We start from the raw sequence: 12,368 nt of genomic DNA, 5'->3' as shown, positions 1-12,368 counted from the left end.
ACCACGCAGGCTAGCCGCCCCGCCTCTCCTCCCCGAGCCACCGACTCTCGCGATACTAGGCGCCGCTGCCGAGCGGGGCAATGGCTGTCGAGTACAATGGAGCAGGGCGCTGCTGAGCGGCCGTCGGTGAGAGCGCGGGGGCCGAGCACGGGGGAGGCGGCGGCATGGACGCTGCAGCCGCGCCCGCGGATATGCTGGCGTACGGAGGCGGTAGGGAGTCGGGCCCCGGCCGGGGGGCGGACGGGCCGCCGCCTCCGGGCCCCGACGCTGATCCTGACGCAGTGACGCTGGTGGAGCCGAGCCCGGGCCTGGAGCGCTGCGGCGTGTGCCGTGGCCGCCTGCGGGAGCGCCAGCCCCGCCTGCTGCCCTGCCTGCATTCGGTCTGCAAGGGCTGTCTTCACGGCGGCCTCAGTGCGGGCGCCAGCCCACAGGCTGAAGGTAAGGCTGGGGCCTGGGCCGGAGATGGGGTGGGTGGGTGGGGGGGGGGGGGCGATGTTGGGGGGAACAACGCAGTCGGGGGGGGGGCAAATATGGTGAGTGGTACATCTGGCAGGGGGCGAGGGGTGGACTGGTGGGGGTGCGAGGTTGTGGGGAGGGGCGTGAGGCAGGTGAGCCACATCAGTCACCAGCGAGTGTCAAATCAGATGAGTTGATTGTTATGAATTCTATAACATAGTTCTGGCAGGTGCAGCGGATCAGTAGAAGGAAAGGGGTGTGTGTTGGTTGCGGGGTGGGATCGGGAGGGGTGGGATTGGAGGCGGCGGATCGGGAGGGGTGGATCGAGAGGGATTAGGGGTGGCGGAATGGGTGAGGGAGTTGGAGGGATGCAGCAAATTGTGTGGGACTGCAACGATGTGTGGGGAAGAATAGCAGGGGATGCGGCGGATCTGGTGGGGGCACGTGAGGCAGCTTGGTGCTGAGCATTCTGGTGAAGGATTGTTGGTGGTGGGAGTTAGCGTAGTGTGCGTGTCAGAGTAATTGGCCAGAGAATAAGGGGTCAGTTCAGTCTGGTGATGTGACATTCTTACGAACGATGGAGAAAAAGGGTGAGTGCAGTTCAGTGTGAGGAGATTCTGGAGTTTGGGAGTGACGACTCCAATCGATTCCTCGAGTGGAAGGTTGAAAATGTGTTGATAGTGTTACCTGCATTGGTGGAAGGGGGAATATATGCCAGAGGTCTGATCTTCGTTTGGTGGAATGCTGAAATTCAGCACTAGGTGGGTGGCAAGCAGAGAAATAGGACTGATGATTATAGAATGAGGAAGTCTGAAGGCTGGGTTGGGTGCTTGGTTAACTGTTCACATGTTGGGTTCTATGGGGGAATGATTTTTTTGTTACTAAGTGAATTATAGAGAGAGCTTGTTTTGTTATGAACTGATTAGTTCCCAACTCTGGTGTAGGAGTGTTAATTGCAATAAACTGCACAAGAATGATAATCTGATCCTGTTTCTGTACAGGGTAATTGTCATCCAATAACATCATTGTTTGTTAGGCTACTTTGGCAGATTGCTGATCTGTTTTGAAAACTTAATGTTCATTATTCTTCTTGCTTGAGTTAATCCCATGTGAAATAAGTACAATATTTGTCAGAGAGAGATCTCACCTTCATTTCTGGGATCTGGACATTTTTGGCAAGGCCAGCAATTATTGGCTATCCCGAATTGTCCTTAAGAAGATGGTGGTGAGCTGCTGTCTTGACCTGCTTCTGTCCTAGGATTTAGACCTAGGCAATGTCAGGATGGTGTGCGACTTGTTGGTCAGAAGCAGTTTGTTTCATTCCTTCCAAATCTGTACTGCTAGGAATGGAGTGTGACAATTTGTCAGGACTGACCATGTTTGTGGATAATCCAGTGGATGAGTATGTTTTATTAGGCAGTTTTTGGACAACTCAATCAACTCGTTTCAATCAAGTTATTGAGCGGATGAATAAAAAAAGAACAACTTCTGGATTTGTATCTACTTTCATGTCCAAAAGTGCTTTCCAACCCCTGGAGTATCTTTGAAATCTAGTCACTGTTGTTATGTTGTGTTATGTCGGTAGTCAATTTGCATACAGCAATCTCTCTCAAAGAACTATGTGATATTGATGAGGTAATCTGAATTAGGGATGCTCGTGAAGGGTAGGTGTTGGTACAGACAGTGATCATACCGTCCTGCTTTTGAAAATGGTGATGAGGTGCCTTGCACCCACCTGAGAGGGGAGAATGGCTATCTCCAAAAGATGGCACCCATGAAAGTGTTGCTTTCCCTCACTTCTATACAATCTAAATTTTGTGCTTGTCTTGAAGTAGGACTTGACCACATTTTTTTTGCCTTGACTAGGCCACACTGAGAGCTTGCAGGACTGCCAAGTCAGCTGAATTGACCAACGTTGTCATTCAATTGAAAGCTGCTCTGGCCTCAGTCACATTCAATGGATTGAAAAGTAGGTGGGGGGAGGGACAGGATAAGCATGCAGGAACAATGCAAGCTTCTGCAGCCAAGCATTGAAGGCTGCGGGAGCTCCATCACCCATTGAGGCTCTTGCACGTCAGAAATGCAAGTAATTTTAATATTAACTCTCCATCCATGTTTCAAACTTTAGAGAAAAATTCTCTAAGTGTGCTTACATTTTTGTTCATTGTTCTAATACGACATCCTTATGCATCATTGTACTCTGCTTGCATGAGTGATATTGATTGTACAGAGCCTTCAGTAACTGATTGCTAACCAGCTACTTCTGAGAGATGTGTAGGTAGATGATCAACTCCAAGTACATAAGTCACTGCCTGTGGAATATATGTTGATCAAAATGGTTATAACTTCTCAACTTGAACCATGTTCAGAGAGGACATTTGGAATTCACACCTATATAAAGTAAAAAGTCAAATAATGTGTTCCTACCTCAATTACACTTAGTGAATTGAAGGGTGGGTGAGGAAAGGAGAAATGTGCAATAGGACCAATATAACATGGAGAATTACAGACTGAAGAAATTCCATTCAGTGGAACCTGCTAGAGGTATGCAGATTCAAGTTATTATTTGGTTGTGTACCTCTCCAGGCTCAAGACAAAGTTCTTATCATTGTGCTTTTTCAATTGCTTTTCTGATTGATCTTGTGTGACAGCAGATTTCTCAGTGAAGTGGAAATAGAGGAATGATTACTTGCCAGCAGAGAAGTTAGGAATTGCACCAAAGCGATGTTCTATAGGGTATTTACTGATGACAGGTGAAAGCAATTTCAGTTTCTCAGGAAGTACATCTCAAAGCATTAAAGGCTGCTGTTTGAAATAGAATTTCTTGTGTATCGTAATGCTTAATAAACCACACAATTAACCAGTGAATATTGTCTTGTACAATTCTTCAGTAATAACCAGCATTGTATAATGTTAATATAGTGAAATGTCCCAGGATGCTGTCAGAAGCATTGAGGTCTGACTTCTCATTTTCTCTAATTTCCTTCACAATTTATCCTTCTGAGATAGCTGAATGGATCATCCTGGAATTTAATAAGTTGTCAATCCTAAAGCTTGGTATTCCCCCCTTAAAGACTCTCAACTTCCCTTTCCCCCTTTAGATGCATCTTAATATTCACTTTTTCTTATTCGTCCAAGGGATGTGGGCTTCATGGGCTGAGCCAGCGCTTTATTACCTGTCCTAATTGCCCTTGAGGAGGTGGTGGTGAGCTACCTCCTTGAATCGCTGCAGTCCTTGAAGTGTGGGTACACCCACAATGCTGTTAGGGAGGCAGTTCCAGGATTTTGACCCAGTGACAGTGAAGGACAGTGATATATTTCCAAGTCGGGATGGTGTGTGGCTTGGAGGGCAACTTCCAGGTGGTGGTGTTCCCATGCTTTTGCTGCTCTTGTGTTCAAGCTGGTAGAGGTCGTGGGTTTGGAAAGTGTAGTCTAATGAGTTTCGGTGAGATGCTGCAGTGCATTCTGTAGATGGTACTCACTGCTACTACTGTGCATGGATGGTTGTGGATGGGGTGTCTATCAAGTGGGCTGCTATATCCTGTGTAGTCCAAGGACCAAGATTTAGGTTACCTATGCTAATGTATCCTTATGTGGCTGGTAATTGATTTTTTTGTGCTATTGCTTCGGTGAAGCATCATAAGAGCACCGAAACATGCCCTTTGGCCCAATTCATCCATGCTGATCAAATTGTCTACCTGAGCTCGTCCCATTTGCCTGCATTTGGTCCATATCCCTCTAAACCTTACCTGTCTAAATGTCTTTTAAATATTGTAATTGGACCCGTCTTCTGGTACAGCTTGTACAGCTTCTTCTGGCAGTTTGTTCCATATACCCACCACCCTCTGTGTGTAAAAAGCTTCCCCTCGGGTCCCTTTTAAATCTTTCCCCTCTCAATTTAAGCCTATGCCCTCTAGTTTTAGACTCCCGTACCCTGGCGAAAAGACTGTGACCATTCACCTTCCTCGTAAATCTTTTCTTCACCCTCTCCAGCTTAATGACATCCTTCCTGTACCTGGGTGACCAGAAACTGCGCACAGTACTCCAAGTATGGTCTCACTAAAGACTTGTACAGCTGTAACATGATGTCCCAACTCTGTACTCAGTGCCTTGACTATTGAAGGCAAGCGTGCCAAACACCACCTTCAGTGCCCCGTCTACCTGTGTTTCCACTCTGAGGAAACTATGCACCTGTACCCTAGGCCTTTGTTCTACAACACTCTTCAGGGGTCTAGCATTTACTGTGCAAGTCCTGTCCTGGTTCAACTTGCCAAAGTGCAACACCTTGGACTTCTCTGAGTTAAATTTCATCTGCCATTCTTTGGCCCACTCCCCCAGTTTATCGAGATCGTGTTGTAAACTTAGATAAGCCACTTCACTGTCCACTATACCTTCAATTTTGGTGTCATCCTCAAACTTACTAACCATGCCACTGACATTTTCATCCAAATCATTAATATAGGTGACAAACAACAGTGGACCCAGCACCAATCTCTACGGCACACCATTGGTCACAGGCCTCCAATCTGATAAACAACCCCCCACTCCCACCTTCTGACTTATTCCACCAAGCTAATTTTATATCCAATTGGTTAGCTCACCCTGAGTCACATGGACTAGCCTAACATGTGGGACCTTGTCAAAGCCCTCGCTAAAAATCCATGCAGACAACATCCACCACCCTGCCCTCATCAATCCTCTTTGTCACCTCTTCAAAAAAAACTTAATCAAATTTGTGATGCACGATTTCCCATGCCCTAATCAGTCCTTGCCTTTCCAAATGCTGGTAGATCCTGTTCCTCAGAATCCCTTCCAGTAACTTTCCCATCACTGATGTTAGGCTTACTGGCCTGTAGTTTCCTGGCTTGTCCTTGCAGCCCTTCTTAAATAAAGGCACAATATTAGTCACCCTTCAGTCTTCTTGTACCTCTCCCTTGGCTAAAGATATGCAAATATCTCTTCCAGGAACCTTGCAATTTCTTTCCCACCTCTCACAACATCCTAGGATGAGGCACGTGGTCAGGCCCCAGGGATTTATGCACCCTAATGTGCCTTAAGAACGCCAGCACCTCTTTTGTAATGTGGATATGTTCCAAGACATCACAATGCATTTCCCTTAATTCCTTCGCTTGCATGGCCTTCACAGTAAGTACAGATGAGAAATATTCAGTTAAGACCTCCTGGCGAGCGGCAACTCCGTTCACAGTAGTTGTGGGTATTGGTTGATCTGTGGTGATTATCACAATGCTGACGTATAATGTCAAGGACTGTTTTTTTTTACTGTGCTGAAGCACCCAAATACAAGTTGTTCTGAATAAGGAAAATAACTTGACATGTTTAATTGGTTGTATTTAGTACAAATTTCTTAATTGTGAAATTGCATTTAACTTGGCTAATGTGGCAAATACTTTTTTAATAGATGCCTCATGGCAGTATCTTGCTTAACAACAGCTGTGTTGGAGCAAGTTCATATGGTAGTAGCTCAGCTCAGTTTAAAGTAAATACTATGGAATTCATGGTTTTGCTTTCTTAAAACAAAAAATATTTTTGGGCCCTTTTGCTGTTCTGTTAATACCATCAAGTATCTGACGACTGAGCAATCAGACGATAGTATTTCACTGTCCTTCATTTTAGTTAACTGAGGCTTTTTTGAGCTGTTTCTGACCTGGAATCAGATATACAGGAAATGATTTCAAAGTTTTCAGAGCACAAACACAATGGGCCAAATGGCTTCCTGTGATGCACAATAGTGTGGCAGAAATGATAAGGTTGGTAGACAGAGAGGGAATGGCACAATGAACAGATGCATGGCAAATGATTTCATGCAAAGTCAAAATTTAAGTTTATTTTCATATTCACATATGCACATGTGCAGTGAAAAACTTACTGGCAGCAGCATCACAGGTACATAGTATCATCTGAGCAGCATTCACAAGAAAATGCGGGCAAGAGCAAGGTGACAATTTTTGGAAGGGAGATGGAGGCAATGGGAGGGGTAAATAAATACAAATTATACATAAAACAGTACAGCACTGGACAGGCCATTCAACCCAAGATGTTGTGCCGATCTTGATGCCAATTTATACTAAATGTCCTCTTCCTGTGTATCATCCATATCCCTCCATTCTCTTCATAGTCATCTGTCTATTTAAAAGCTCCTTAAACCCCAACAAACTGCCTGCTTTCCACTGTTCCACCATATAATGTTTAAAAAGATCCTAGAGATAGAGGGCCTTTATGTATGAACATGTCTTGAAGTTGGGAAAGCTTTTTATAAGATTTTAGATAACATGCTTGGTTCGCTGGTAATTGAGATATTCAGTTCAGGGCATTAAACAAAGGATGATATCAAGGCAGTGGAGTGGAGAAGCTGAGGTGGATCTTCTCAGAGGAAGGAAGGTTGTGTGGTTATTATTGGAGGTATTCATTGCTTTCAATATCAGTAGTAATCTTCAAAAGGAAATTTGATATAAAATGTTTTCCCTCAAAGGCTATGGGAACTAAGTGGGACCAGTTGGATGACTGTACCAAAGATCTAGCTTGATAGAACAGCTACCCTTTTTTTTTAGTATTGCTTCTGTATGATTTTGGGAGGTGTAATTAGGTTGGTAGTCATCCTGGTAGTTGCAGAGATTAAGACCAGGCTGTGTTAGGTAAAAGCATGATTTGGTTGGAAGCAGATATTGAAGGAAAGATTGTTGAGAAACGTTTGTTGCTGGTGTGGCCATTGGATAATGAGCAGAGGACTTCATGCAGTAGTACCTAGAACAAGGCAATGGAAGTGTTCATCGTTGTTCGAAGTGAAGGGACGTTTAGAGAAGTATAAAATTGAATGTAATCCATTCTCATTGGTAGTATCTCAGGAATTCTGCAATCTTAAAGAAAGCCAGCAGTGATTGGCGAAAGACAAGTTGTGTCTCTGTAATGACGAGGTTTTTGATAAAGTAACGGAATTGGAGGGAGTGCTGGAAGTCATATGTATATGGACTTCCAGAAGCATTTAATAAGGTGCTACATAATGTGCCATCAAGATTGAAGGCCTTAGAATAAAATTAGTGTAAAGGGTAGCAGATGAGGAAGATTCAATTGTAGCATTTGTTTGAGTAAACAAAAGGATGAGTAAATAAAAGGAAAATAATTGTAGAGATATGGAGAGAGATTGGAGGGATGGGACTTGCTGGATTGTTATTTACAACTGTACTAGATTCAACAGGCTGCCTGAGCCTCTTCCATGACTAAATCATTCTGAATCAATATTTTTTTGAACAAAGTGTTGTAAATCCAAAGAACTACTTCGCTATTGGAGTATTTGCAGGTGTTGTGGAAACAATTGATAGTTACATGTTTTCCACTTAAGGTCAGAGCCTACAGATGTTGCTAACTTCATAATGTGAGCACAAAGTGAGAGAGATGCTGGACATGTTTAACTTGTATCCTATCGATCTCTTGTGGCAGTGCTTATGATAGGGTAGAGGAAAGAATGCTAGATAACTGTAGAATTACACCATGTAATACAGATTATACTGTCTAATGAGAGAAGAAAATTATCCAGAATTTAGGCATTTGAGCAAGAGTGAATTAAAAATACAAAGGTTGATGTGTAAGCATATAAGTTACTACATCTTATTAATGAGATTTATAACGTCTTTAACATCAAACAAATTATAAGGAAGTGCTAAACAAGTGTAACCACAAATAAGCAAAATCTTGGATAGGAGGAAATAGAATGTGCAGTGACATCTCAAACTTCTGGTGCTGGGGAGCAAATGATTTTCCTGAGGAACTGTTTTCTGCACAGAGAATGTGACACGAAGCATAAAGAACATCAGAAATAGATGCAGGAATCTATTCTCTGTGTACCAAAGAGGACAACCCAGGTAATCTCAAACTGGAAACCAGGATGAACCGGGAGATCCACTCCCTACTGAAGTCTGTGACTGCAGCATTCAAATTAGGTGACCCTGACCTGTACAAGAAATTGAGATGTGACCTCCATAAAGCTATCAGAGATGCCAAGGGACAATATCAGTCCAAAATTGAGTCCCGGACCAGCCGTCATTTGCAGCAGGGCTTGCGTGCTATAATGAAGTTAGGCAGCATTGCCGACAACAGTGCATCCCTTCCCCTTGAGCTTAATGCATTCTATGCACGCTTTGAACAGAAGGGGATTGGAATATCACCACCCACCCCGACAGCCTCCAATGTACCTGAACCCATGGTCACCATTGAGGACATAAGATCAGTTTTCCAGAGAGTGAACCCACGGGAAGCATCTGGCCCGGATGGTGTCCCTGGCCGTGTCCTCAAATCCTGTGCCAATCAGCTGGCAGGGGTATTTTCAGACATTTTTCACCTCTCCCTGCTTCAATCTGAGGTTCCCACCTGCTTTAAGAAGACCACTATCATCCTGGTACCTAAGAAAAACAAGGTGATAGGGTGAGGTTGTAAATCAGTCTTCAATATGTTTGTAATAATGTTAAAAATGTCTTTCCAATATTTTTCCAGAGGAGGACAGGACCAAAACATATGTGTCAAAGAAGCCGCATTCGATTTACATCTATCACGTATAGGATTTATATGGTTATAAAAATGAGCTAACTTATCTTTGGACATATGGGTCCTGTGGACTTCCGTAAACTGTATCAACGAGTGTCTGGCACACATTGAAGATGTATTGACTAAATGTAGAACTTTCTTCCAAGTCTCTATGGGTATAGATGTCTGGAGTTCACTTGCCCATTCATTCTTAATTTTGTCTAATGATTCTAGATGTATTTTCATAATTAAATCATAAATTATTGCTGTCAAGCCCTTCTGATAAGGATTAAGACCTAAAATTTTTTCCGTAGTTTCAATTTTGTAAGGTGTCGGAAAAGAGGGTATAGTAGTTTTTAAAAAAATTTCTAATCTGCAAATTATATTTATTAGACAATTGTTCAAAAGATGAGAAACAGTTATCAATGAATAGATCCCGAAAACATACTATTCCCTTGCTTTCCATATGGAAAAAGCTGAGTCAGCTCTTTGAAACTGAGAAATTTTAGCCCAGTTTTTTTTGCTTTTTTTTGTTGTTTTTTTTGTTTAGTTTATATTGTTTATAATTTTTTTTATTGATTTGAGTTTTTAAAATTTATATAATAAATCTTTTTCTTTTCTTTTATATTATATTTATTTACTAAGAGATCGTTGGATCTACAGATTTTTTTTATATTTTATCGTTCTTTATGATTATGCTATGATTGTTATCCTGATCTCTTTGTATTACATGTATAAATATTGATGCTATATATCAATCTGTATTAATTTGAAAACTAATAAAAAGATTGAAAAAGAAAGAAAGAAAAACAAGGTAACATTCCTTAATGACTACTGCCTGGTACTCTGACATCCACCATCATGAAGTGCTTCGAGAAGCTGGTCATGGCATGCATTAACTCGAGCCTCCCAGACAACCCCGACCCACTGCAATTTGCCTACTGCTGAAACAGGTCCACAGCGGATGGCATCTCCCTGGCCCAACACTCATACCTGGAGCATCTGGACAGTAAAGACACCTACGTTAGACTACTGTTTATTGACTACAGCTCCACCTTCAATACTATAATTCCAAGCAAACTCATCACCAAACCACGAGACCTGGGACTCTCATCTCCCTCTGCAACTGGATTCTTGACTTCCTGACCAACAGACCACAATCAGTAAGGATAGGCAGCAACACCTCCTGCAAGATTATTCTCAACACTGGTGCCCCACAAGGCTGTGTCCTCAGCCCCCTACTCTACTCCCTATATACTCATGACTGCATGGCCAGATTCTGCTCTAATTCCATCGACAAGTTTGCAGATGAAACCACTGTAGTGGGCCCTATCTCAAATAACGATGAGTCAGAGTACAGGAGGGAGCTAGAGAGCTTAATAACATGGTGTCATGACAAGAACCTTTCCCTCAATGTCAGCAAAACAAAAGAGCTGGTCATTGACTTCAGGAAGAGGGGTGGTGCACATGCACCTGTCTACATCAACGGTGCTGTGGTCGAGAGTATTTAGAGCTTCAAGTTCCTTGGAGTGAACATCACCAACAGCCTGTCCTGGTTCAACCACGTAGCTGCCATGGCCAAGAAAGCTCACCAGTGCCTCTGCTTCCTCAGGAGGCACATTCCCTTTGACACTTTGACAGTTTTTATCGATGCACCATAGAAAGCATCCTATCTGAATGCATCGTGGCTTAGTATGGCCACTGCTCTGCCCGTGATCGCAAGAAACTGTAGAGAGTTGTGGACATGGCTCAGCACATTTATGAAAACCAGCCTCCCCTGCATGGACTTTGTCTGTACTTATCAGTGCATCGGTAAAGCAGCCAGCATAATCAAAGTCCATCCTGGACTTTCTCACTTCTCCCATCGGGCAGAAGATACAAAAGCCTGAAAGCACGTGCCATCAGGCTCAAAGACAGCTTCTGTCCCACTGTTATAAGACTATTGAATGGTCCTCTAGTATGATGAACTCTTGACCTCACAATCTACCTCGTTATGACTTTGCACCTTATTGCCTATCTGCACTGTACTTTCTCTAACTGTAACTTTATTCTGCATTCTGTTATTGCTTTACCTTGTACTACCTCAATGCACTGTTGTAATCAATTGATCTTTATGAACGTTATGCAAGGCAAGTTTTTCCACTGTACCTCGGTACATGTGACAATAATAAACCAATTTCAATTGCAGGAACAGACCATTCAGCCCCTCATGCCCCTTCTCTGTTATTAAACAAATCAGTCATTCACTGCAGCCCCAGTTTCTTGTACTAACTCCATATCCCTTGACTACCTTAAAATCCAAGTATATTCAAGATTGATATCTTCCAATATCAGTCTTGAATATACTCGGTAGCTGAGCCTTCACAGTCCTCTTCAGTAAAAAAAAATTTGGAAGGTTCACTACTATCTGGATGATCTCAGCCCTGAATAGTGGATCCCTTAATTTGAGATGATGACCTCCAGACACTCCAGCAGACAAAATATCATCTCTGCCAATTCCAGTAAGAATTAAATCACCTCTTCTAAATGAAAGAGAGTATAGGCCAAGTCTGCTTTATCTTTCCTCTGAGGAAATTCCATCCATTCCCAGAGATCAATCTGGTGAACCTTTGTTGCATTTCCTGTAATATACATTCATCCTTCCTTATCCATCATTGTACACAATGCTCCAAGTGTGTTTGCAACATACTCCTACATAATTTCAGTAAAATATCTTTACTCTTGCCCTCAAGTCCTCTGCAGTAAAGGCAAACATACGTTTAGAACATAGAACAGTACAGCACAGGAATAGGCCCTTCGGCCCACGATGTTGTGCCAAACTAATTAAGCTAATGACACCTAATTAAACTAATCCCTTCTGCCTGCACATGGTCCATATCTGTTCATTCTCTGCAATATTCATGTTCCTATCTAAGAGCCTCTTAAATACCTCTATCATATTTGCCTCCACCACCACCTCTGGCAGTACATTTCAGGCACTCTCACTCTGTATTTAAAAAAAAAACTTGCTTCGCAGATCTCCTATGAATTTTCCCCTTCTCGCCTTAAATGCATGCTCTCTAGTATTAGAGATTTTGATCCTGGGGAAAAAGATACCAGCTGTTTACTCTATCTATGCCTCTCATAATCTTATAAACTTCTATCAGGTCTCCCCTCTGCCTCTGCAATGAAAACAACCCAAGTTTGTTCAACCTCTCCTTAAAGCAATGCCCTCTAATCCAGGCAGCATCCTGGTAAACCTCTTTTGCACCCTCTCCAAAGCCTCCACACCCTTCCTATAATAGGGTGACCAGAATTGAATGCAATTCTACAGATGTGGCCCAACCAGAATTTTATAAAGCTGCAACATTAAATTCATGCTCTTGAACTCAATGCCT

The 12,368-nt window shown here is 42.9% G+C and overlaps 1 protein-coding gene across 4 annotated transcripts in view; it reads left to right on the top strand.

Annotated features, from left to right (window-relative positions):
• The first annotated feature begins 46 nt into the window (after window positions 1-46).
• The window catches only part of LOC127585451 (transcription intermediary factor 1-beta-like), a 120,179-nt gene continuing 107,857 nt past the window's right edge, over window positions 47-12,368 (top strand). For all 4 annotated transcript variants that reach the window (XM_052042901.1, XM_052042902.1, XM_052042903.1 and 1 more), the window contains exon 1: window positions 47-438. In XM_052042901.1, coding sequence (XP_051898861.1) covers window positions 165-438 — 274 coding nt within the window. In that variant the 5' untranslated portion in view covers window positions 47-164. The remainder of the gene's footprint in view (window positions 439-12,368) is intronic.

This window comes from Pristis pectinata, chromosome 33 (genome assembly GCF_009764475.1).
Source record: "Pristis pectinata isolate sPriPec2 chromosome 33, sPriPec2.1.pri, whole genome shotgun sequence".
In the NCBI taxonomy this organism is placed as follows: domain Eukaryota; kingdom Metazoa; phylum Chordata; class Chondrichthyes; order Rhinopristiformes; family Pristidae; genus Pristis; species Pristis pectinata.
The sequence above is the reverse complement of the archived record's forward strand: the minus strand, read 5'-3'. Positions and strand labels throughout refer to the sequence as shown.